We start from the raw sequence: 25,937 nt of genomic DNA, 5'->3' as shown, positions 1-25,937 counted from the left end.
CTATGACAGAGATAGTACGACTTTACAGCTTGAACCAGCATGATAAATAGCTATTTAATGTTATCCTCTAACACCAGCACTGCATCCTGCCGCGGGAGAATCCCGCACATAGTGAGAGCAGCAAAGAAGCCCCTCTCCCCTCCATCAAGGACATGTACTCCACCCGTCTGACCTGCAAAGCCGTCAGAATCAGGTCCAGTCGACTGAAGAACAGTTGTATCCACCAGGCTATAAGGAAGCTGCACTCCCTTCCCTGTGCTTCCACCTCACATGTGTTTGCGTAGCTCTGTATGTAATGTAAAAGTGTTTGCATATTGGCACTAAAGGGAGCGACATAACAACTAGTACTTAAAAAAAACATAAGTAACAGAAATGCACAGAATAAAGAGGACAGAGATTATATCAGATAAATTGGGGACTTTTGTCTTCCTCAGTTGATTATTCTATATAATATTTTTTTTATTATTATTACTTTTTTTTGTCTAACCCTTGCCCTTTGTTTCAAACAAAGGGCATCGTTAGACTCCTTTTTTTAAATAAAATAACTTGCCAATATTACCAATAAGACCCCAAAATCTTTGTGCACCACTGACCTATGATCCAATTTATCTTTTGAAAATGTCAAAGTAAAAAATTACAATTTGGCAAAACCAGTTAACAAAAAAAACAACAAAGTGAAAACAAAATAGTCAAAACAACACAATTCATGCTGTTTAAAATCAGAGGATAAAAGTAGGTCTGAGAATGGTTCCGTTTATTGAATAAAATCATTACACCTAATCTCTTCTTGGGCTTTTCTAGACACCTCTAAACTGTTATATCCAAACCAACTAAATATCTAACCAACTAAATATCTGATTTGCTTTTCTTAATCTATCTTTGCTGCTGTAACTTCGAAGCACACCATCAAACTCTTGAGGTGTCCCTGAACTGTGCAATTAAAAAAAAAACTTGATTTCTAATCACTGCTGGACTCAATAGTTTTTAAACAAACCAGCCTCATGTGCATTGACAGTTTGACACATTTTGCTGGCAGCAGGTGGTCACAGCGGGATCCGAACAAAAGGTTTCTCATCCGGAGAACCTTTAACTGACAACCAAATAAATGAAATGAAGCTTTTAAATGATGTTCTGAGGTTCTTATTTACATGGAATGATTATGCCCAAAATTGTTATATTACATCTGGCTGCATGATGAATTTGCAGGTATTAGCCAGGGATGAAGAATCAGGAGAAGAAGTAACTGCTTCAGTGGATATTGAAGTCCTGCAGAGAGGACAAGCCGGTAAGCACAGAACACCCATGTTAATATTTATGGCTTTCAAAAGGATCTGCACATGACAAAGCTAACAGGGATGGATATTGCAAACAACCTCAGGCTACAGTATGGATCCTGATACAGAGAGAACATAATATAAAAGAAGCTCTAAAATGTCAGGCCTAAAAGTCCATTGAAATCATAAAATTACACTCTTTGGTGGATTCGGGAAAGAACTTCACAACTGACTTTAAAGTTGATAAAGACTGCATTTCCACATTTAAATAACGTTCACTCTCTTTTTTTCTGCAGTTCCTCGTGGCACATTCACAGAGGAACAGCTTTTCCAAGGCGTGAAAATACATTTGACAGGAGTTATTTCAGCTGCTATCTTGCTGCTCTTGCTGATAGCTGCCCTGTTTCTGCTGCTACGTCTCATCAGGAAAAAGCAGAGCCTGCAAGAACTTGAAGGAGAATCTAGTGCAAAAGCTGAAAGAGAGGCTATAGTGGTATGAAACAACAACAAACTACACCAAGGTGCAGAGACATATATTCTCTTAGATTAGATAACGTAAGAACAGTGTTATTTGTCTCACAGTGGGAAATTGAATTGACACAACAGAGAGCTACAAGTGGCAAAGTGCTTACGAAACATAGGAACTTAAGAAAACCGATTAACTTTTAAAACTAAGCGTACTTCAATATACAAGGAAATGAACAATAAATAACTGAGCAATGTCTGACACACATTGAAATAAAATAGACTAGAAGAGAATAAAACTTCAATATGTAAAGTATGAGGCCAGTCGACAGTGGAAGATAAGCAGCTGAAAACAGATTGACAGATGATATCATTACAGTTCCATTTACGAAGTGCATGTATTGCACAACCGAAGTGACAAACACTGCACATTAAAGTACTCATTGTACAGTCTGACAGAAGCAGGAAGGAAAGACCTGCAAAAGCTCTACTTCTACCTCTGGATCAGTGAAGGTGCTGTACAGAGCAGACAGAGCGACTGTAGGGGGTGGGGTTTATTGTCCAGAATAGATTTGTTTGTTTGTTTGTATACTTTATTGTCCCCATAGGGAAATTTGCCCTTTGCATTTAACCCATCCTTCGATGCCGCTGGGGCAACCTGTAAGGCTGGAGGATTCACCTATTGCACATGTTTTTAGTGGTAGGGGAAACCGGAGTACCCGGAGGAAACCTACGCAGACACGGGGAGAACATGCAAACTCCACACAGAAAGGCCCCGTCCTGGTGGGAATCGAACCCGGGACCTTCTAGCTGTGAAGCAGAGGCGCTAAGCACTGCGCTACTGTGCCGCCGATGTTAGTTTAGCCAGCCCCCCTCTCCCACAAAGAGTCCATGGGACTGTTCTAATGCAGCCCATCAGAACAGGATTATAGTTTTGGTTGGTCCATTATTAGTGCTTGATCTGACATGTTTTCTAAAACTTTTGATAAAAGTGAAACTAATGGAGTATTATCTTACCTTTCTGCTGGACAGGTTGCCAGTCACCCTGCATTGAGCGGTGAACAATCACGCTCGGGTAGTCTCCATGGACAGCACGGCCTCTATACCAGAAAACAGTCCATACTTCCATTACTAACGTTGTCATCCACTGAAGCAGGGAATGATGAAAGCAGCACTGCAATTCCGTTTTCTGCAACAGAAAGTTCAGAGGGCTACGTTCCAGGGGCATTTACACCAAGGGTCACGGTGGCAGACTGGAGTGTACCACAGGGGGCACAGCACTTTACTTTAAGATATCCAACTCAATATATGTTGAGCCACAGTACTAGAGAACATACTCCTGATTCTGACCCACACAACACAATGGTTTCTGGAGTCTGGGTGGAGTCAGAGGACAATGATGAAGCATTTGATCAGACCAGCAGTCAATACACTTAGGCCTATAGTGAGAACTTTGAACCTCTCTTCAAATACCAATATGTGAATGAACAAATGAGGCAGTTTAAAGTGCATTTGACACATTAGACACAATGTTTGCTAAAACATAGTTAACACAATTATATTCAAGATTTTGCTAAAGACTGTACCCAGTTTTCTTTAGTTTGACCATGTTTGTGATGTTTATAGGTTCACTTCCTTATTGGACACTAACAGAAAGTGACATAGATGAAGGCAAACAATTTTAAACTGTTGCCGTGCCAACCATGTTAAGTAAATGGGAAATGAATCAAACTGCTGTGGAACTTTACCTTTATCTACATCACTTCCTGCTTGAAATAAAAATAAATAAAAACTTTTCTGTCCAGCATTAAAATTTCTGCTTCACTGAAATAAAATGATAATGTTGTCAGCCCATTTTCGACAAAGTATTTAAGCGCCTTCTTATTGTTGGTAAATGGTTCACTGTAAATAACAGTATTTATTCATCTTTTCGCTAAATTAAACACTGTCTTTTTATAATTGAAACCGGAAGCGCGCCCATCACGTGACCTGTTGATACTAGTTTAAAAGAGCTAGGCCCACAGCCTCAGTCCAGAAGCTGTGGCGCAGTAGTCGGGCCGTGGCCTAAGCCTTGTTACATCTGGGACGTGTAAGTGTCGTTTTATCTGTTTGTCCATTTTAACTTAATCCATAGTACGCTAAACTATTTTATCCTTTATTCACAGGGGACCTATGTTTACACTTTTCTTTTCTGTACTATTTGAGCTCGAAATAAACTTTGAAAAGCCAACTGATTCTCCCTGGTGATTTCGAGGGGGCAACAAAATCTTGGTGTTTCTGCCCGGTTGGATTAAGTTTGTGGATGACCTGGACCGCTACCGTGGATTGTGGCTCCGGAGCGCGTGTGTGGACTATATTCGTGAGTGGAATACGCTACGAGAGACGCCAACACGAAGCTATCACGGAGCTAATGCTAACGGAAGCTAGGTCAAGGAAGACGACACAACCCACCGCAAGTCACGATCAAAGCCAAGGTAAAAGACTTTCCAATCATGCCAGACTTTAACGAACAAGTGTCTGAATGGGAAAATATGCTGGAAGAAATCGAGGAAAAGCTAATTGCCTTACCTGCTTCGGAACTTCTTAAAATATGCACTACACTTGAAATCAATGTTGAAGATGAAGAAAAAGACTCACCTCGCAAATTGAGAAGGCTAATTCTGCAGCATTTGGAGTGTGAGGATGTCACGTCGCTTGAAGATGGAGGAATGTCATTGTTATTGAAAATAAATGACAGAATTGATGAACTGAGAAAAACGCTGTCTACGTCTGGTCCCACGTCGCCACGCCGCCCTCTGGCGGACACAGCTGGTACTGCGCCCAGCAACACGGAACCTGTGGTAAGACCACGCACCTCTGCCACCACGCTTACTGCCCCTAATAATTTGTCTGAAAGAACTCAAACTGTTGTTCACCCAATGTATAGAAAAGACTTGAAAATTAATGGACAAATTGGTGAACATAATCAAACGGATAAGCTGGGATATGCAAGTTTAGAAAGACAAATTACAAAAGCATTAAAGAAGGGATATGATGAATGCGAAATTATTGATGCAGTCCTTCAAGCTATGATTCCAGGAACAAAACTGCGAAGTTATCTGGAAAGTAGAGATGATTTGTCATTGAAAGCTCTGAAACAAATATTGCGGACTCATTTTGTTGAAAAAGATGCTAATGAGCTGTACCACTCCTTAACTCGTGCTGCACAAGATCACGGAGAGACTCCAGTCCAGTTTTTAGTTCGAGCTATGGACTTGAGGCAACAGATACTCTTTGCTTCAGAGAGAGCAGACACTGGCTTGAAGTACAGCCCAGAGCTCATCCAAAATCAGTTTTTGCAAACCATACTTACCGGACTTCAAGATGACACCATCCGTATTGACTTAAAGCCATATTTGCAAAAACCGAGAGTAACTGATGAAGTTCTGCTGGAGAAAATGACCGCCGCCTACAACCTGGAGATGGAGAGGAAGGGCAAGCTCTCAAGCAAATCCAGAGCCAAGGTGTTAGCGGTGAGTAATGATCCACATTTCACTGATTCAGAGAGCAGCAGTTATGACAGTAACTCTACCAGTTATAAAAAGCAAAAGTTTGAAAAACGTGACACATTGATGGAGAAAGTAGACCAGGGGAACAAAGCAATCTGTGAAGCCATTCAGAATCTCACCACTCAGCTGTCAAGCCTGCACCAGCCACCCGGACAACCACCACCATGGGGACAAGCCAGCCACAGCTACAACAGACCACCGCCAAGGACACGCCCCAACCGGCAGTGTCACCAGTGCCAGCGGACCAATCCAGGGGGGAAATGCGACCACTGCTACAAGTGTGGGAGCATAGACCACTGGGCCGTTGGTTGCCGCAGAGCGCCTAGGAACACCACAGCCTCGACCAACAAGATCGAAACCAGCGTACATCTTGGTAAGAACACAGACATATTCTGCACCACAGCGCCCCTCACTGGTAAACAACATCAAACTGCTAAGCTTGTGGGGAGGAGGTGCCTTGTTCGAGCCACAATGAACAATGTTGACACCAAAGTGCTGTGGGACACTGGCTCACAAGTGTCCATTATTGGAGATGAGTGGAAGCAGAGACACTTACCCCATGTTACTGTGAGGCCTGTAGAAGAGTTACTGGAAGAAGGAGGGCTGGATCTGTCCGCAGCAAATGGGACAAAGATTCCATATCAGGGCTGGATTGAAGTGAAGTTTGCACTGTCACAAGATGCTGTTGCTGGGATGAGTGATGAACCAGTAGTTGTTCCTATCTTAGTCGCCTCTACAGATCTGGAACGTCCTATTATTGGATTTAATGTAATTGAGGAGCTGGCTTTGGCAAATGAGGGTCTTGGAAGCTGTTTTCCTTCTGGTCACATGGTAAGGAGATTTTGTTCAGCGCTTGATGTGGGTCAGGAAACTGCGAGGGCTGTTCTAACTGTTTTACAGAAGCCGTCACCTGAAAACAACCCCCACATTGCTCGTCTGGGAAGAATGCCAGTTACTGTCCCAAAGAGGAACGCCATCCAAGTGCAATGCAACTATCTACAGCAAGGGTTGCTCTGTGGAACTCACGTCGTGTTGGAGCCTAACCCGGAGACACCGTGGCCCACAGGACTCAAAGTAAGAGAGCAGCTCATTCAACATCAAGAGAATACGAGGATTAAGGTAACTGTTGAAAACACAACAGACTGTGATATTACTCTTTGTGGCCGCACAACGCTTGGCTGGTTACACAGTGTTGATGCTGTTTACCCACTAGAGCCCAAGTCACCAGAGGGCAGTGCCACATCCTCACCGGAGCAGCCCAGTCAAGCACCACAGAGGGAGCCCTGGGTCCCGCCTGTAGATCTGAGTCACCTCTCGGCAGAGCAGCAGCACAGAGTTCGTCAGATGCTGATGGAGGAGGGTGACGTGTTTGCCAGAGATGAGTGGGATGCTGGTTGTGTCACTGGTTTGCAAATGGACATTAATTTGAAAGACTCTGTTCCTGTCCAGAGAACATACAATGCCATACCCCGACACCTGTATCAGGAAGTCAAGGCTCACATTCAGGATTTGTTGAGTAGAGGTTGGGTTCAAAAGTCCTATTCCTCTTACTCTTCACCGGTAGTCTGCGTCAGGAAAAAGGACGGCACTCTCCGGTTATGCATTGATTACAGGCTGCTGAATGAGAAGACCTGGCCAGACCGTCATCCCATCCCCAGGATCCAAGAAATCCTGGAAAACTTGGGTGGAAACTCCTGGTTCACCGTCCTGGACCAGGGCAAAGCATACCACCAAGGCTTCATGAGCGAGAAGAGCAGACCATACACAGCCTTTATTACACCATGGGGACTCTATGAGTGGACCAGGATCCCATTTGGCCTCTCAAATGCCCCGGCTGCTTTTCAACGCCACATGGAGGGATGCCTGGGAGATCTGAGGGATGAAGTCTGTGTGCCCTATCTGGATGATGTCCTTGTTTTCAGCCGCACATTTGACCAACATGTGGAAAACGTCAGACAAGTCCTGCGGCGACAGAGAGCCTGTGGGATGAAGCTGAGAGCCGAAAAATGTGAGTTGTTTAAGCCACAAGTAACGTATGTTGGTCGTGTGATCTCTGCAGAAGGATACAGGATGAACCCAAGAGAGGCGGAGGCAGTAAAGGCGCTCACGTACCAGACCCCAGCTACAGTGAGAGAGGCGAGGAAGCTCCTGGGATTCTTGAGCTACTACAGAGCTTACATCCAGGACTTCTCCAGGACTGCAAAGCCACTGTATGAGCTGCTGGCAAAGCCCAAAGGTGAGCCAAAACACTGCCACAAAAAGGGGACAAAACATTCAGGTGCTCAGCTCCCACCCTCCTCTCCGGTTCAGTGGACAGAGATACACAGAGCAGTTTTAGAGACGCTTGTGAACCAACTTACAAATCCACCTGTTATGGCATATCCAGACCTCGAGCAGCCTTTCATTCTCCATGTTGACGCCTCAGAGCAAGGGCTCGGTGCTGTGCTGTACCAGCGACAAGATGGCGCACTGAGAGTCATTGGCTACGGATCCAGAACCCTGACGCCTGCAGAGAAGAACTACAAGCTACACTCAGGAAAACTGGAATTCCTCGCACTGAAATGGGCCATCACAGAGCGTTTCCGTGACTACCTGTTCCACGCGCCACACTTCACAGTCTACAGTGACAATAACCCACTCACTTACGTTACCAAGTCGGCAAAACTCAACGCCACGGGTCACCGCTGGGTTGCAGAGCTGGCAGACTATAGATTTACACTCAAGTACAGACCTGGAACAGCTAACACAGATGCTGACTTTCTCTCTCGCAGACCTAAGCCCATCAAAACCATCATGCAGGAGTGCACGGAAGAGTGTGAGCCGGAGGTCATGGACAGCATCTGTAAAGCAGTCAAAAGCAGCCAAACAGGTGAGATCAACTGGATTTCTGCTGTCACCTGTAATGTGGATGTCCTACCACCAGATGGCAGTGCTGTACCACCCCTTCAGCCCTTCTCCATCCAAGACATCCAGGCCCAGCAGAATGCAGATCCAGCCATCCAGAGGGTCTCTAACCTGAAAAGAGAAAACACTTACCTGAAGTACAGAGACAAAGCTGCAGAGAGTGAGCAAGTCCGGGTTCTCCTGAGAGAATGGCCAAAGCTGCAGCTGGGTGAAGATGGACTCCTGTGGAGGAAGACCAACAACAGGCTGCAACTGGTGGTGCCAGAGCCCTTGAAGCCCCTGGTGTATAAGTACCTCCATGAGGAGATGGGACACTTGGGTGCTGACCGGATGGTGGCCCTGGCCCGAGAGCGCTTCTTTTGGCCAAAAATGAGGCAGGAGATGGAGCACTACGTTACACGTGTCTGCAGCTGCATCAAAAACAAAAGGCCCAACAGAGTCACAAGGACACCACTTCAAAGCATTGAAACTTCTGCACCATTCGAGATGGTCTCAATAGACTTTTTACATCTGGAGAAAAGCAACGGAGGGGAAGAGTATATCCTGGTTTTAGTGGACCATTTCACTAAATACGCTCAGGCCTACGCAACTAAAGACAAGGCCGGGAAAACTGCTGCCAGAAAGCTGTTTGACGAATTTATCCCACGCTTTGGGTTTCCATCCAGGATCCACCACGACCAAGGGAGAGAGTTTGAGAACCAGCTGTTTCGGAAGCTCCAGGAATATGGTGGTATTCAACACTCTCGCACTACACCTTACCACCCCCAAGCTAACCCTGCCGAACGTTTTAACAGGACTCTGTTGAGTATGCTGCGGACACTGGAGGAGACACAAAAGGCCAGATGGAAGGAGCACCTCAACAAAGTAGTTCATGCCTACAACTCCACCATCCACGAGGCGACAGGGTACTCCCCTTTCTTCCTGCTTTTTGGACGTGAACCAACCCTCCCAGTTGACCTCTTGTTTCCCAAGAAGCTCGGTGACGCAGAGAAACAGACCCCTGCTGGCTATGCGGAGAAGTGGAGAGAGGCAATGCAGGAAGCCTATGCCATTGCCCTGACGAACATGAGGAAGTCTGCAAAAAAGGGCCAAGATTATTACAATCAGCGCGCCTGGAGCTCCACGCTGAACCCGGGTGACCATGTATTGGTGAGAAATCTCACGCCTCGAGGTGGTCCGGGGAAGCTCCGCAGTCACTGGGAGGACACTGTCCATGTGGTGAGGGAGAGCAAAGGCCCTGGAAGCCCTGTCTATGTGGTTGAGCCTCTGAATGCTGTAGGGAGAAGACGGGTGCTGCACAGAAACTTGCTCTTACCTTGTCCTTACCTGGTTGAACCAGCGCCTGTCGTCCCCAACCCTAAAAGGAGAAGCAGGAGAACCAGAACGTCGCCAGGAAGAGGGACAAGTGTTAAGTGCAACATCCAGCCTGCAGGTACAGAGAGCTCTAGTGAGGAAGACTACCATCTCGTCCTGCCACCCCAACCCGCTCTTCAGCCGCTCAATCCAACTGCCAGAGAGTTCCAACCTAGAGTCCCCACTCCAAGACAGCCGGAACAGGGAGCTGCACCTGCTGAGGAGAGAGCTGAAGTGGTGATCCTGATCCCAGAGGTTGACCCTGAGCCGGAGCCAGAGCCAGTGCAGGAAGCGGATTCATCTGAGCGAGAGGCATCATCCTCTGACTCCTCGGAGGGATCTGCAAGACCTGTCAGAACCAGACGGCCCAGGCGCTTCTACACCTACGACCAGCTTGGTGAGCCCACGGTCCGGGAAGTGCAGACCTGTCCTGTCGGTGTGTCCAAACCAGCGAGGGTCCGAGACGGCTTCTTCAGCACCTCGGCCAACCTATATCCTTTTTAATTTCCAGTCGTAATGCAGTAGTAACATGCACTTTATGTACCTGTTAATTGAGTTGCACTTTGCACTTTGCACTTTAAAGTATGTGGCTTGTGTGCAATAGAGATATGTGCAATAGTAGTAAATGTACTGTAATTATTGTTTAAGTAGTACATGCCATTTGTTTAGTTGGTTTACTATGCTGCTACAAAATCTGGGGTAAAAGATATTTTCCTTGAGTCAATTCTGAAGATTCTGGGACCCACCAATGCTTCAACGGACTATCTACCCAAATACGGAAATGGACCTTTAAACCTGTGTGTACCGCCGGGCCAAAGGACTCTTGGATAACGGACACTATTCATTTAGCCTGGACTCTTTTGTGAAGTATTGTTGTGGTTCAAATTGTTTATTTGCTACAATTTATGGTTTAAGTCAAGTAAGACCCCCCAGTAGGATTAAGGGAATGTTGGTTTAACATTATTTTTAGTGGGGGAGGGTGTTGTCAGCCCATTTTCGACAAAGTATTTAAGCGCCTTCTTATTGTTGGTAAATGGTTCACTGTAAATAACAGTATTTATTCATCTTTTCGCTAAATTAAACACTGTCTTTTTATAATTGAAACCGGAAGCGCGCCCATCACGTGACCTGTTGATACTAGTTTAAAAGAGCTAGGCCCACAGCCTCAGTCCAGAAGCTGTGGCGCAGTAGTCGGGCCGTGGCCTAAGCCTTGTTACATCTGGGACGTGTAAGTGTCGTTTTATCTGTTTGTCCATTTTAACTTAATCCATAGTACGCTAAACTATTTTATCCTTTATTCACAGGGGACCTATGTTTACACTTTTCTTTTCTGTACTATTTGAGCTCGAAATAAACTTTGAAAAGCCAACTGATTCTCCCTGGTGATTTCGAGGGGGCAACAATAATAATGCAACTGATGTTCTCCATCTAAATAAGCCATAATATCAAGAGCTTTAAAACCTGTCACATGCACTTTAATGTTAAATGTAATGTGTTTAATTGGATTTCAGTATGTTCTTTTATGATGTGAATAGATGTACATTCATCAACTGGAACAAAATAAATTTGCAGAAATGATCAAACTGACTTTACTGCTTTTTGTTGTTGTTGAGAAAGTAAAACGTTGACGATAACGTCCTCGTGTGGTAAACAGGATTAACTACAGGACACTTCTTCAAAACCTTGCACATGGTTAAATCCACGATGTTGCATGAAAACGATGCTAATATGTTTCAAATACTATTGCAGCGACTGCAGTTTTCAGTTTGAAGATCCCGTGAGGTTTTCTCTTCAGTCAAAACCACGGTCAAAATAATAATTGTATTGCAAAAATGCATAACAGGCGCGCATAGATTACCCAGTGAAAGGTTTTGCACGAACACGAATCCCTTCTCAATTAGGCAGAGTAGATTAACTCTCATTAAAAGTAAATTAGTCTTAATACATATTCATAAATGCCCCACTGTTCATAAGCGGAAGTAGAAGTAGGCGCTTTAGTTCCCCTGTGTTAGTTATGCCCATGTCCACAGAGGCGCGGAAACGAGCTGCTTCTGCTTTCCAAATAAATGTGTGCATTTTTGTAACTTGAGTGTCCTGTCTGCAGTCAATGGCCTTGAAGTGCATCACATAAAATAAAGGTAAGCTCAATATGTGTATGTGTAGGAGATGTACGCAAATGAATTGTTCATCATCACAGTGTAGGAGCTTTTATTTTCTGTAGGCAGCTTTTTCTGAACGGAAAGAGGTCCTGACACTTGACTGGTTCGCGTTTAGGAAGCTCTGTCAAAGTTTTGTGAAGTTTCTTTCAAGTCTAAATCTGATGACAAGTTACTTTATTATTATATTGTCATCGATACTATTTTTTTGTTATTATTCGTGGCGGAACAGTTTGCCCAGCGGCGCACAGTGCACCTGAAGCAGCAGCAGGCCAGGTTCGGGTAAGTCCATTCGCTCGTTTCTAGACAGTTTTTACGCTTCCCCTTTATTAGCCAACAACTCAAGAATCATCGGGCAATTCGTGTGGTATATTCGACACACACACATGTTTTATCTAATTGTCACAAACTGTCCTCGTGATCCACTTCCCCCTGTCGGGTTTGTCGCTTGAACCATTTCCTATACTTTGCTGCTGGTGCTTGAACCCACCCACACGCGCCGGGACTCAGTCGATTACGCGGTGATGGGTGCTTAATGAACCATAGGTCACGTAGCTTAATGTTGCTGCATTGGCAAAGTCAGCTGACCCCTCGTTTTGCCCGCAGCCCGCTGAAGCATGAGCGCCCAGCAGTCGCGGCGAGTGCGGCTGAAGCCCTGGTTGTTGGCCCAGGTGAGCAGCGGCAAATACCCCGGGCTGCAGTGGCTGAGCCCGGACCGCCGCCTCTTTCAGATCCCCTGGAAGCACGCAACACGACACCTGCCAACATCAGAGGAGGAAAACACTATTTTCAAGGTAAGCTGGCCTGTCACCTCAGACACCTTCGTGGGGCCCAGAGCAACGTACCTGCTCCCACCCATGGAGGACCCCGAGTGATGAGATGATGACTCGCAGTCAGTCGTGTAAAAGGAATAGGCTTTAAACCTTTAACATATTTTTCATGGTGAAAGTGGCTCACTCAAGTAGAATATAAATAAACAATGAATGGAGACTCTAGACATACAGGAAGTTACCTCACAGGGATGCACAAATATTACAAATTTGCAAAAAGGAACAGTTTGGAAACCAGTAATGGTATAAACATCAGTGAAACGGTCAATTGTAAGTATTTATCTAGCCTTTGGGGTCCTACATTCTGAGGCTCGTTTACAGCACAGGAAAACCTGTAATCGAAATGCTGTTAAGACAAAGATTCAGTTTCTTTGCTGGTTGTCCATAAACACTAGTATATCAATTGTTATAAATGAAAAAACAAAGATTTCACTTTGTTGCCATTTTGTTTCATCTCACACAATTTACGACATAATTGAAAATAACTAATAATTGAAAATTACTCATTTTCTCCAAGTATTTCTTTTTACCTTTACTTGAATAATTATTTTGGTCACTACTTTTTACTATACTGGCTACTCTACCCACCTCTGGTGAACAAGGTTTTTGACCTGTCTCTCTGTCTCTTGGGAGCCAGGCGTGGGCTCTTGAAACGGGAAAGTATCAGGAAGGTGTGGATGAGCCTGATCCAGCAAAATGGAAAGCAAACCTTCGCTGCGCGCTCAACAAGAGCCGTGAATTTCAGCTGAAATACGATGGGACCAAAGAGACTCCACTCCAACCGTACAAAATCTACGAGGTGTGTGACAATGTAGGCTTTGCAGGTAAGACCTCTTTGAGCAATTCTATTGCAGTTGATGCAGATGTTTTATTTTTCATCATTAAAACAAACATTATTTTCCAAAATGTACTTATGATAGTGTTCCTATTTTCTAGATGCTGGTGATGATGACGATGAAGAAGAGGTAAACAATTATACTCTAAAGTCTAAACCTAATGCACTATTCTATTTGCAGCTACTTAATTTGTGTATATTTTATTCTAAGATGCCAAATTTAATGGACCTTAATATCAGTAAGTATTACATAATCTTTCCAACTTTAAAGGTCTCTTTGATAAAGACTATTTCTTGTTTTTGGTGATCTTAATGTTTTATTCTATTGGCTACTTCTCAGATCCACAGCCCCACAACCTCTTCCCAGGCCGCACTGAAGTTAATCCCTTTAGCCTTTCTTCAAATGAGACATTACCACAAATCATACCCATGCCACTTCTTCCAGAAGCTATGCACTCCAACCCACCTGTAAACCATGACCTTCCCCGGCAAGACTTCCAGGCCTCAGGCCATGTTGTGGACCAAGCATCTTCCTTTATGGACCTTACGGATCTAAACTCTCTGCCAAGCTCTTCTGTGATGGACACCAACACTATGGGTGTAGTTCACACAGAGGCAGAGACTCAAACACAAAATTGCAAATATGACCTGCTCAGTAGTGTCCCATGTAAGTAAGTTTAAAGAAGATCAATTTGACTGCAATGCATTCACTACACACATCAGCTACTGGTTTATGAGCAACATTACACAATTATCAGACGAGGGAAAATGTTGTTTTAATGCAAATCAATGCCAAAGAACAAATAGACAATTAAAGAAAGTCAGAGATGTAGCAATTAACTATAAATGAAGGTTGTTCCATAGTCCAGGGGCCCGGACTGAGAATCACCTCATCCAGAGCCTCATCTGCGGAACACCCATTAGGTCTTCTCCCTGTATAAATAAGATATTAATCAAACAGGTTGACAAATTTGACTAAATGTTTATAGATTCTCATTGTCAAAAAGCCCAGGAAGCCTTATTCATCCAGGATTTTAAAGAACTAGGCGGCACATCAGTACTTTATGGAACAAATCCAAGACAGACAAGTCAAGTGAAAGTAATCTGAACTATTTTCTAAGTACGAAACATCTGCTGGCACCAAAACAATGATCAAATCAACAGCTACCAACTATAACAAAGATTTTGTAGTGCAGGCAAGTTGTTTGAGTTGTTGAGGTGGTGAATGCAGGAATTAAACACTCCATGTTTTTTCACGAGGAAACAATAGTAATCACAAAAAAAGACAGTTTTGCATAAATAAACCAATTGCAACCATGCATTTTTATTGTTTACCTGCAGTAACGGATCTGGATCTTAAATTCCTGTACCGCGGTCGCACGTCAGGCTCATTGACTGTCAGTAACACCCAGGGGTGTCGCCTGTACTCGGGGCACCTGGAGCCCACCCCGGAACAAGTAGACCTCTTTGGACCAGTCCATTTGCAGCAGGTCCTATTTCCTGGGACTGAGCAGATCCAGAATCAGAAACAGCGTTTTTACACTGCTGCACTTTTGGATGTGTTGGACCGTGGCCTCATCCTGGAGATCTGGCAACAAGACATCTATGCCATCCGCCTCTGCCAATGTAAAGTTTTCTGGTCCGGTCCGGGAGTTCCTCAACAGCCCGTTCCAAATCCTATGGAACGAGAAAAGAAGATAAAAGTCTTCAGCCTGAATGACTTTCTCCAAGGTAACTAGGAACAATTGGTTTGCATGTTTTACAATTATGTTCAAATGTTTGTTTTAAGGGTGTGTTCAGGCCCAGGTTCACTTCCAGGAAAGATCCATTAATCCCCTTGTAAAAATGCAAGTTTTCATTCAAATTTCTTAGATGTGTGCACTGTAGGAAGTTATTTTTTGACTTTTGGCTTGTTGAATATATTTGATTGACACGGGTGAAAGGAGGTAAAGTGCTGGGAGAGACATTCGGCAAATTGTCAAAGTGAAACCCACGACAATGAGACCAGAACAGTATTCACACATGTGTAGTAGCCAAACGCACAAGACCAGTCAAGGGGGCCCCAGTGGGATCCGGGGCCCCCTTGGGGTTCTCAGAGCTAGTGCAGGGGGCCCCCCAAAGCTTGTCTACATTAGCACACTGGAGAAACAGCTGCACTTGGATGATCGGATGCCAAAGCAAAGGGAGAGATAATCAGTTTGCTTCCATTAGCTTTAGTTTGGTAGTTATTACACCAGTGTTACCTGGTGCATTCACTACCAAACAGAACCAGAGTTCACTAAAAGTGGGCCAAGTGTGAATGTGCCTTAAAGTTTAACATGCAAACATTGTTCACTTAAATAGAAATTTCATATCTTATTTCGCACAAGGCAAACTAGTATCTGTCTGGAGGAAGGCTCTTATTCTCTGTACACCAATTAATGAAAACAATTCCACAGGGCTGATTATGTTTCAGAAGGGTGAAGCAGAAAATCCCCCTCCGTTTGAAATCACTTTTTGTTTCGGAGAGGACTGGCCTGACAGGAAACCTAAAGAAAAGAAACTAATAATTGTCCAGGTTGGTGAATATATGTAAATAATTTTAAGGTTTTGATTTCACACATTTCTCTGAATGTTCATGTCTGGTAGGTTGTACCTGTAGTGGCTCGTATCCTGACAGAGATGTTCTCAGGAGAGTTGAGCTGGTCTACAGACAGTATTCGGCTCCAGATCTCCAACCCAGACGTGAAAGACCTGACGGTGCAGCAGTTCAAAGAGCTGCAGAGACTTCTCCAAAACCAGCACAGCCAGGGCTGGCCCCTGACGCACTGATGACTGGAGACTCATGATCAAATCAAGAGTTTCACCTTTTAAGATACTCTTGATCAAAAAAGTGTGTATCGATCAAAAAATGATTTCAATGGTTACAACATTTCTGTCAAGAAACCTTGGTGCAGCTTAAATGCATCGCAAAAGGATATTTGTGTCGATCATGTTCTCCATTCCTGGTGCTAAAAACCCTTAAATAAAAACAGTATTTTGCCAGATATAAACTTTGCTTCATGTTACTTATCTTTAATGACAATGTTGTGAGCAGCTGAGTTTTTTTTCTCCAAACACAAGGATGAGGCTACATCCAGTGTATGGTACTTTACTTTGTCTCACAGAGAGATTCACTTCTTCCAGCTGCTTTCAAAAATGGCTAGGTGCAGTTAGAAAAAGGAATATCAAAGAAGAAAGATAGAAGAAAGATATTTTATAAAGACATTTACAAGGAAAAGCAAAAGAGAAATGAACTTTGTATTTACATACACTGATAGTGACAGTGGCAGGTTTTGTTCATAGTGTTAACATGAATAATTCATGAACTGTACAGTTGGACAGCGATGGAGATGAAGGACCTGCAGTAGCTGACCAGCTTGTTCCTGCTCCGCTCAGCCCGGTGCCTCAGTCTCAGAACATGGAGGTGACTTTGGCTCTTCTTGTACAGTTCACTGTTTGGATGAACGCCCAAGTTCTTGAAACTGCCCACCATCTCAATAATAATGACAGTTTATAGTGTTTTTCTGGACACTCAAAGACTCATTACATTGCATTATGAATTCCCTCATGGTGGTCAGCTGCCCTGAGGTAGACTGACCGGTTCTCCAGCTTGTTCCCCTCAGACACGTACAGCCCACGATGGTCGAGAGTCATCAGAAAATAGATGACCGCAAGGGCTGGGCAATATGACGATTAAAAAAAACCATTGTGATCGTGTTTTTGGTATCGTCACTTTGATTCAATGCAGGTCTATGCTCAAATACAGATACTTTGCACCACACACTGGTCCTGCTGGTCAGTCACATGAGTTACAGGGAGATTTAAGCAATCAGTGGTGTGAACTTTGTGAAGAAGCAGACGGCTTTAGTTGTCTCTAAAATGCAGCTGGTCTAGGGTGGAGCTTGCCACAGAGCGTAGGTGAGTGAGGATGTCTGTCCTCGGAGCATTGACAGGAGCCAGATTGATACAGTGCCACTAACATTATCAGTGATGTGTTTGTGAACCCACAAATACCGCAAGAATTCAGCTGGCAGGCAAGGTAAGAGGATGAGCCCCGCTTTGGTAATGATCCCATCTGATAAAGATCGGACCATGCTACACAGACCAGGCAGTCCTAAAGTCCAGAGCACCACAACCCTTTACCAATTCAAAGATCCCATTGGCCCCGAATAGTAATGTATTCTAGAGCAGGTGTCTGCACCGGAAAACCCCACGGTGTCCGAAATAGCCCAGTTCTTCTGCTGAAATTAACAAATGAAATGACAAATGATGGCTGTCAGGGGTGTACTTAAAGCATTTAAAACTCAATTTTCTTTTGTTATGTAGACAATGACTCTGATCATTTTTACAGCTTTGTATCCGCATTTCACTTTAAACTTAAAAGTTACAACAGTTGAGATCTTACTTTGAATTAGACTACTGCGTTTAACAGTTAATAAAATGTGCTACTGAAAAGCATTGACTTGCCAATTTGATTCTGGGGTCATTGTAAACAGAACAACGGTGCCACAGCTTGTTTCAGTTGTTTTTATTGTTGATAACATGGTTGATCATCAGTGATGTCATGTAAGATTTAACCCTGTCGCAGCTTAACTGTGATAAAACTAAAATAAGACAACTTTAAAAAGGTCAAAGGTGATGCCAAACCAACAGTGAGCCTTTTCTGGGATGTTTGCCTCTCCAAATGAACACCACCTTATTTGCTAAAGAGCTGTAGGGGATTGATTTGGCTCTTTAATATGGCACAACATAAACAACTTGACAAGTTTATAAGACAAAAATAAATCATCTCTTTTAAAAACTGTAGACAGGCACATCCTGTTTTTTCAGTTCTCCGCCCACTGAACTTTGTCGACTTCGAGTCCAGCCCACCCAAGCGCTTTCTGCAGTGGATTCTTGAGCGGGAGGTGGTGTTAGTGGGGACAGGGGGCTCATCGCTCATCTATTAGTCCATTTGAGAGCGATTCATTCATGTCACATTCAATGTCCAGCCTCCCTTATGACTGTGTCCCTTTGGGTTCTCTGCTTTAGCAGAAATTTGCTCACTTCATAATGTCAGCCAACAAAAAATAACCTAAGGGGAAAAAACACTTGATATTGTATATACATAATTCTAAAGCAATTTCAATGTTTGTTTTACTCAAAAAGAAGTTAATAAAAATAATACTAAACCACAGGCAATATTTGAAATGTGTTTTACCTGATGTTATCAACACAGCTATCGGAAGAGCCTGGTGAATTCTCTCACGGCCCAACACACCTGTTTACATTCCTCCGCACTACAAAAGGAGAGAAACACAAGTATTAAGCCTGAAACAATGTACGTCTAAGTCATAAGTTCGAATGTCTGAACGAAACATACAGTCCCCGTCAAAAGTTTAAAACCTCAAACAGGTAAAAAAATATTTTTGCATGGTTGAATCTTCTTAAGGTTCCAAAGAGTAAACCCTTTATTGAAAATAACAATAAAACTAACATAGGAAAGTTTTATTTTCTGATGAGAAAGTGAGAATGTAACCATCCCAACGTTACTGACAGGACTTGCAGATCCACCTGAGCCGTTTTCTACGCTCCACAGCGGAGGGGGCGCCATAATGACCTGTGGTGCTTTTTCCTTCAGTGGAACAATGGAGCTTCAGGTGGTTCAGGGGCGTTAAACCACTGCTGGCTTTGCGCAGATGTTATAGAGAGAATCCCTCATGACTGAGGCCCTCGTCTGTGGGAACCACTGGGTTTTTCAACAGGACAAAGCTACAGTCCACAATGCCCGCAGGACAAAGGACTGCTTGCATCACTCTTTTGGACCATCCTGCGTGTTCCCCTGATCTAAAACTAATGGGGTGGATGGCAAGGGAAGTTTACAAAAATGAGCAACAGTTACAAACAGAATTTGTACTTCGTGACGCCGTCTTCACCATCTTCAAATGTTCCCTCTCACCTCCTGCATTAAGCGTGCCACAATTAATTTTTTAGGTGATCAACAATAACGGTGGAGCTACTCATTACCGAATTCATGTTTAGAACTTTGATTTCTGTTTTTCTTTTAAGTGGGTCCTAAACTTTTGATCAGCTGCAAAACAGCTTTTTCAGTTGTTGTTTTCAATTAAAGGTTTATTCAAAACGTTTTGTCTCATTCCCATTTCTTCTTGTTACATATTGAATTTCAACTTGGAACCTTGTTAAGATCCAAACATGCAAAATGGGATTTTGTTTTCTTTCAACTGGCTTTGGATCGGGATTGTATTTGTCTTCCAGTTTTTCTTCGTTCCCGCCCTGAGATTAACCTGTCTGAACAGAAACTTTCCAGGGTTGGACAACAGAACAGCATCCTGTTGTAACATGTATGAATAATACATTGCATCAAAATATCTGCCTCTCCGCAGCATTTATTCATTCCATTTAGTCAAGGATTTCTAAAAATAACTAAATGGTTACAACTAATGCTGTTGATTTTAAAAATCTGATTGATCACACTTTGGACATTTGATTAATGTGAGCTGCTGTTGTTTGCTTACGCACAGCTGATGCATCCAGGCATCTAATGCTGTTTTTTAAAGTACCTTCTGTTACAGAGCAAGGGAGGCAATGCTGTTGGTGAACATTGTTTTGCTATCATAGAACTATTATTATAAATTTATAACATTAACATTTCCTACCACAGGCCCTGGATGTGACAACATTGCAACCGCTCATATCACATTTCAATTAAATATAATTATAAATAAGTTAACCCCTTCAGACCCTTTGTCCATTGACATGACCTTCATCTGCCTCTAAAGCAATGAAAATGTACCAAATTAGACCCTTTTTAGCCAATTACAGCAGAGACGTAACCTTCACAGTGCACTCGCACCATGAGCGGCCAGCTCACATTTATTCCCCGTGTTGGCAGGCGACCGGAAAGTGACTATTGGAAATACACAGAGCGGCACAATACGGGTGACCAGAGCGATGAACTGTGACTTGCGACTCCAACCACAGAACAAGCTCCAACAGACACCTGTGCTTAATTGTCTCACACTTGAAAAGGAAAGGTGAGTAAAGGTTGACCTATTTGGGTATTTTACAATGTCAGCTATCGATAAAAGGCCGATATCTCTGGAACCGAAAGTGATAGAGACCTCAGTCAGAGCTTTAACTTCCAAGGCCTCAGAGAAGCTGAGAAACATCACGATGAAAAGCGGTCACATGTTTGTACATTTATTTTATATATTCTATGTTGAAGACTTTTGCTTATCATTTCAGAACCATAAGAGAAAGAAACTTCCTAAAGAACCTACTAAATATGAATATCCTGAGTAAATCAGCCCTTTGCCCCCAATACAACTGTCTAAGTTCAACACTGACGCATTTTACTGTTTAGAAGCATCAAACACAGGATTAAAGAGTGAGTTCAGCTCATTATAACTATGACAGCCTTAGATATTATTTATGATCTCACCTGGTGATTTGCTTATGGAAATCAGTAAGCTGCTTGTGCGTGACCGTCACAGCCCCTCCTGATGTCTCTTTTGGTAAACCCTTCAGAGCGTTTTCCAGCCATCGACAGAACGTCTAGAACAAAAAACAATATTAAGTGCTTGCAACAGTGACGCCCGAGGAGTTAAAGCAGTAAGTACTGACCGGCCTGTCAAAAAACATGATTTCCCACAGCACTTCTGCGACGTCCGGCAGTGTGTATGGGGGTAGACAGAAACAACACGAGTGCACGAGCTGAGTGACCAGCTGCTGACCATGCTGCTCCATGGCTTGACGAATCAGCTGCTTCCTCACTTCGAAATCTTCCTCATGCTACATCAACAAAAAGTTCATTAAATTCCTTGATTTTAATGTAAAGTGGTGAACAATGTGTCAGGCATATCTTATCAAACTTACGTCATTAGCAACACCACTATGGACAAAGTCTCGGACAAACTTCATCACACTGCAGTTTGCGTCTCGGTGATCCAACGAAGTGGCTGCAATGGCACACTGAATTATGTGGACCACTATACCGCTACTGAGTAAAGTGACAGGACTTCTCTGGACAAACCTATGAACAGGAAAAATGTCAATTCTGCAAAATGTAACTCTAAAAGGATTAAACCACAGTAAACAACTTGCCTGGTAGCCAGTCTGAACAGGTCATCTACAGTATCAGGGTGATTCCTCAGACCATTAGGCTGTTCCAACAACTGAAACGTTGGCATACACAGAGCCTGAGGAGTAAAAGTGTTTCAGAATGATTGAGGCTGCTCCAAACAGTTAATACAAACATGAATCTGCATTTTTTTCTTATATGTATTCAAGTTTACCTGCAGCATATCAAGTAAGCCCTGTCTGCATCCCTCCTCCATACCATATTCATCCACCAAGATGCTTCCAAGGTACAGGAAACATGAGTGTGGATGCACTTGGTACACGCTCACCATCTGCACGCAACAGGCCTCGTCACTCACACCAACGTCACAACAAATGTATAATGTAGAAAATGTATTAGTGGAGATCATACCTGCGTGACGAGCGGTTGTAGCAGAGATGCCGAGCCTTTTCCAACACATCGCACAGCAAAGCGGAGACAACGGCAGCATCGCTCCACGATTCTGTTATCAGCTTGATGAGTGTTTAATGTTTCTGATAGTACAGGCCAGATCTAGCAAAAAAAAGTCAAGTAAAGTGTAAGATACATTTTACGCCAAAGAATAAGGAGTAAAATACTGTATAAGATGAAAGAGGTGATTTACCTCTTGGATAACTTTCTGACAGGGATGTGTCTGTCCATTTTCCACAATAGGGTTTGTGTGCCTGGAAAAAAAGGTTTAGTCTCCCATGTGGCCAATATTTGTTTACATTCAAATGACCGGCGGCAGTACCTGAAAATAACAGCCAGTCTATCCAGCCACACAGTCGGATCGGCTGATTTCCCGTTTGCTGATCCCTCTGCTAGAAGCTGATCCGTTCAAACAGCAAATCAGTGAAGTCAATTATAAATCAATTGAATGTGTCAAAGTGCACATTAGAATGTATAAAATGCAAACCTTTTTCAGAGCCAGAACCTGCACAGTGCACAAGTCACTGAGGCACTCGGCAATTTTCTCTAATGGAAGACGAGCCAGGACAAGCGCAGTACCTGCACATATTGGAAATGAGAAGATCAGAAATTAATTGATATGATAAACTTTAAAAACACATCAACAACCAACTTTAATTCAACTATATTGATAAGAAGTTTACCCTTGAGGAGGCCAACTGCTGCTTCTGTTGACAGAGCAAAAGAGTCTAGAGAACGTGCTATTTCCAGCAGTCCTTGGAAGTGTTGAGCCATGTGATCTCTGCACACGGAGCAGATATTGTGGATTGCCTTGGCTGCAGCTGAGGCTAGAGATTTTTCTCTTAGACCTTTCATAAGATAGTTTAAAACAGAATCTGGGTGGAATAAGAAGAGATAGATTAAGAGTGTGATCCAAATTGTTTTACCACAAGTAAATAGTTCAAATTTGTACCAAGGAACCGAGGATTCCTGTCCACCACTTCACTCATCTCTCCAACCAGCTCTATACTTGTATAACGGACTGCCATATGGACATTTTCTGGAAGCATCACAACTTGCTCCAGAACCTCTGTCAGAGTTGGATTATTCTCACTAAAGCGAAAGAATGAAGAAAGACAAAGGTTATTTTTATTATTATTTCTTTTCTAAATAGAATTGAGAATTAAAAAACAGAACTTGACACTCACGGATCTACACTTTTTGCAATTGATGCCATTATAAACAGAACAGCCTCAGTTACTTCCCAGGGAGGGTTTCCTTGTTTTAGTGTGGAATATAACTGGAAACAAGGTTTAGAATAAGTCATTTCAAAAGCAAAACCCCTCCCTAATCACAATAAAACCAAAAATAAATGTTCTAGTGAGACAAACTGCACCAACCTGTGTAAAGCATTCCATAGATCCCACAAGAAAAATAACATCTTTAACCAAATCAGAGACTCTCATTCTGAACTCTCCAAAGTCATCCGTGTCTTCAGGGATTCCTTCCTGTGAGAAACAAAACCAAAAAAATGATTTCAAAATAATAATAATAATAATAACAACAATAACAATAATAATATATATCTTGTTTTTAAATGTGTAACAGAGCAGAGCTGTGAGTCCTTACGTGATCAGGGTCCAGCTGACAGTGTCGAGCTAAGCAGTGCAACAATCTTTGAATATAGGGCCTAAATATACTGTGAAGGGCCACATCATTGATCTTATACAGATGTTCTCCAAGTCGGTACCAAAAGTTAAAGGAGATCTCCACCACCTGGGCCAAAATGGGTTTTCATTACATATTTATTCAAGAACCATCATCTTACTGAGAACTGTGCGGCACAATTAGTGCTTACCTCATACTGCGGGTGTCCCGCACAAATCAACAGCAGTTCCAAGATTCTGAGGTCCCCCATTCCCTGACCAGGACTCCTGACTGTTGTTTCCAAAAATGTCTCACAAAGCTCAGTAAAAATTCGACAGTAGTTCAAAACCCTGAAAAAACAACAACAATTTAAGTGATCTGTTTGTTTGACTGATTACATAGACAGACTTGGAAAGCTATGTTAATAAGAGTGCACAACATACTTGTCAAGATCTTCCCTGGCCACTGCCATGTGATAGGCTGTTTCTAAGGTAAGAACGCCCTGAAAAAGCTGCAGAGCCAGAGCCACGTTGGTATCCACATTCTCTATTGCATAGAGTGCAGAACAAACACAGTCGGATGCCGCCTCATGGAGGTTGGTGGAAGTCTCATCCCTCTGCTGAAATTGAGAAACGTTAGAATGTATCTGCTTTGTATTCAGAAAATGGCTTCTGTATAACCGAAACATGTGATATATAGATATTCTCACCAGCACTTGGAACAGCACCATCAACAGTTGATTAGAGGCCATAAAGTTGCTATCGAGAACGCCAAGGTTAAACCAGCTTCCCAAGCAGCGAAACACTTTGATTAACATCTTTTCATCGTTACCAGCCTTCTCCACACAGGAAGTCTGAAGACATTTATTAAATAAAGACAATTAAAATCAATTCAGATTTCCATATACAACTACATACTACACAGTAAAAGTGTTGTCTGTGAAATAAGAATAAAAGTTAAAACACACCAGCAAAGTAACAACCGTGCTTGAATAATATGCTAAATCTTCAATAATCTCTGTCCGACGATTTGCTCCAATCCTTAAAGAGCGACTGTGGACTTCCTCAGGCAGCACAGTAAGAATTTCTATCAGAAAGGGCATTGAGCTGATGTCATTGTTGTACCTATAACACAAAACACACCCTTAGTTATCTGCACAACCTGTGCCAAAATTGTAGGTCAGTCAAGAGAACAAAAAACTGACTTTTCTATAAGTGTATGAACACATCCTTTCCATGTAGCCATTTGAAGAGCAAGATCTGCAATGGCTAAGGCCAGCTGAAAAATAAACAAAATGTTAATCAGCAAAAAAATGTCTACGCTCCACCTGAAAACCTTTGTGTGCCATGTTGATGATATCACGCCCAACATAATAAACAATTCTGTTTAGAACAGTAATCATTACCTGGGTGACAATGATGGGTGACAGGTCTTTCAAATTTTGGATATGGGTTAGAAGCGAGTCTCGCAGTGCATTGTGGGTTTCAGGGGGGAGCTCAAAGAATGATGTCTGGATCTTCATTTTCATGGTCTGAGCAGCAAAGTAGCAGGATTCTACATCCTGTTTGAGCTGAAGCAGCTGATCAGATATTTCCCAGGCATACATCTGAAAACAGAAGCAAAAACGGTTTTGACATAAAATGAATGCATTAACAAACAGTCACATTTCACTGTCCTTCTGTTTGAGAAATATTTCAACAACGTCGTGGTGGAACAGGAACAGTAAAAAAGAGAAGAAAGATCTTCCTTAAGTTACAGCACCGGCCTGCTAGCACGCAGGCATTCAGCGCTGTACAGCAGGTCTGACTGGTGTGTCCACAGGGACTAAAACCTTCTGAACAACCGTCTTCATAGATTAAATATAAGTGATGTTGTTATTTCAGAGAATACGAGGCAGACAATAACCTGATGACTACACATTATATCAGTGTTTGTTTTGGTCCATTCATTAATGTAGCGTAGCTTTGCGTGGATTAAGTATTACAGTCCAATTCCTTCATAGTGAGAGTTGAATTTAATTTCACATTGTACAGTTGGTGGGGAACAGACACAATAGTTAAATCACAGTTTGCTTTCTAGCCGGAGCCTTGTATTTTTGGCCCAGCTTTGGCCCTAGCTATCTCAGTTTCCTACCGATCTCTGCAGCTCCCCGAGCCACACTGAAGCTCGCTCCTTCCCCGATGGGTCTGGGTCGTGGTACAAGGCCTGGACCGCCTGGTACACCAAGGACAGGTTCGGCTTACCGCCCTCCATGACTAGTGCCACAAGCAGGCGAACGATAAGGCAAAATTAGACCAACACGCCACAGTACAAGCCGCTAATCGGTCCCACAGTCGACCGCCATCTCGTACAGACTTCCCTGCGCAGCCGCAACTATGTTCGGGTAGGAACAGCG

At 43.1% G+C, this 25,937-nt stretch overlaps 2 protein-coding genes across 2 annotated transcripts; one reads left to right on the top strand and one right to left on the bottom strand.

Moving 5' to 3' along the window:
• The first annotated feature begins 12,247 nt into the window (after window positions 1-12,247).
• irf5 (interferon regulatory factor 5) lies at window positions 12,248-16,383 on the top strand. Its single transcript, XM_079552059.1, has 8 exons — window positions 12,248-12,494; window positions 13,168-13,354; window positions 13,467-13,495; window positions 13,577-13,604; window positions 13,706-14,032; window positions 14,707-15,096; window positions 15,804-15,922; window positions 15,994-16,383. Exons 1-8 carry the CDS (start codon window positions 12,318-12,320, stop codon window positions 16,174-16,176), a joined length of 1,440 nt encoding a protein of 479 aa, XP_079408185.1. The 5' UTR covers window positions 12,248-12,317; the 3' UTR covers window positions 16,177-16,383.
• Window positions 16,384-17,896: 1,513 nt separating this feature from the next.
• On the bottom strand, window positions 17,897-25,903 carry tnpo3 (transportin 3). Its single transcript, XM_079582078.1, has 23 exons — window positions 25,676-25,903; window positions 24,948-25,148; window positions 24,747-24,820; window positions 24,510-24,666; window positions 24,252-24,395; window positions 23,986-24,161; window positions 23,754-23,892; window positions 23,525-23,671; window positions 23,296-23,403; window positions 23,104-23,195; window positions 22,869-23,008; window positions 22,600-22,791; window positions 22,404-22,495; window positions 22,239-22,315; window positions 22,110-22,170; window positions 21,878-22,018; window positions 21,681-21,797; window positions 21,490-21,584; window positions 21,262-21,418; window positions 21,010-21,177; window positions 20,828-20,940; window positions 18,587-18,665; window positions 17,897-18,460 (listed from the first exon to the last, which is right to left on the bottom strand). The coding sequence occupies exons 1-22, from the start codon at window positions 25,793-25,795 to the stop codon at window positions 18,605-18,607; spliced, it is 2,772 nt and encodes a 923-aa protein (XP_079438204.1). The 5' UTR covers window positions 25,796-25,903; the 3' UTR covers window positions 17,897-18,460; window positions 18,587-18,604.
• Between the last annotated feature and the right edge of the window lie 34 nt (window positions 25,904-25,937).

Source organism: Gobius niger (genome assembly GCF_951799975.1).
Source record: "Gobius niger genome assembly, chromosome: 2".
NCBI classification, from domain to species: domain Eukaryota; kingdom Metazoa; phylum Chordata; class Actinopteri; order Gobiiformes; family Gobiidae; genus Gobius; species Gobius niger.
The sequence above is the reverse complement of the archived record's forward strand: the minus strand, read 5'-3'. Positions and strand labels throughout refer to the sequence as shown.

Excerpts from the sequence above, each read along its gene's own strand:
- irf5 (XM_079552059.1), top strand. The coding sequence starts at position 12,318 with ATGAGCGCCCAGCAGTCGCGGCGAGTGCGGCTGAAGCCCTGGTTGTTG. Across the intron at positions 13,496-13,576 it reads ATGATGACGATGAAGAAGAG|ATGCCAAATTTAATGGACCT; the intron begins GTAAACAATTAT and ends TTTTATTCTAAG. Across the intron at positions 14,033-14,706 it reads CCTGCTCAGTAGTGTCCCAT|TAACGGATCTGGATCTTAAA; the intron begins GTAAGTAAGTTT and ends GTTTACCTGCAG.
- tnpo3 (XM_079582078.1), bottom strand. The coding sequence starts at position 25,795 with ATGGAGGGCGGTAAGCCGAACCTGTCCTTGGTGTACCAGGCGGTCCAG. Across the intron at positions 24,162-24,251 it reads TGGTGCTGTTCCAAGTGCTG|CAGAGGGATGAGACTTCCAC; the intron begins GTGAGAATATCT and ends TCTCAATTTCAG. Across the intron at positions 23,009-23,103 it reads ATTGCAAAAAGTGTAGATCC|TGAGAATAATCCAACTCTGA; the intron begins GTGAGTGTCAAG and ends CTTTCGCTTTAG.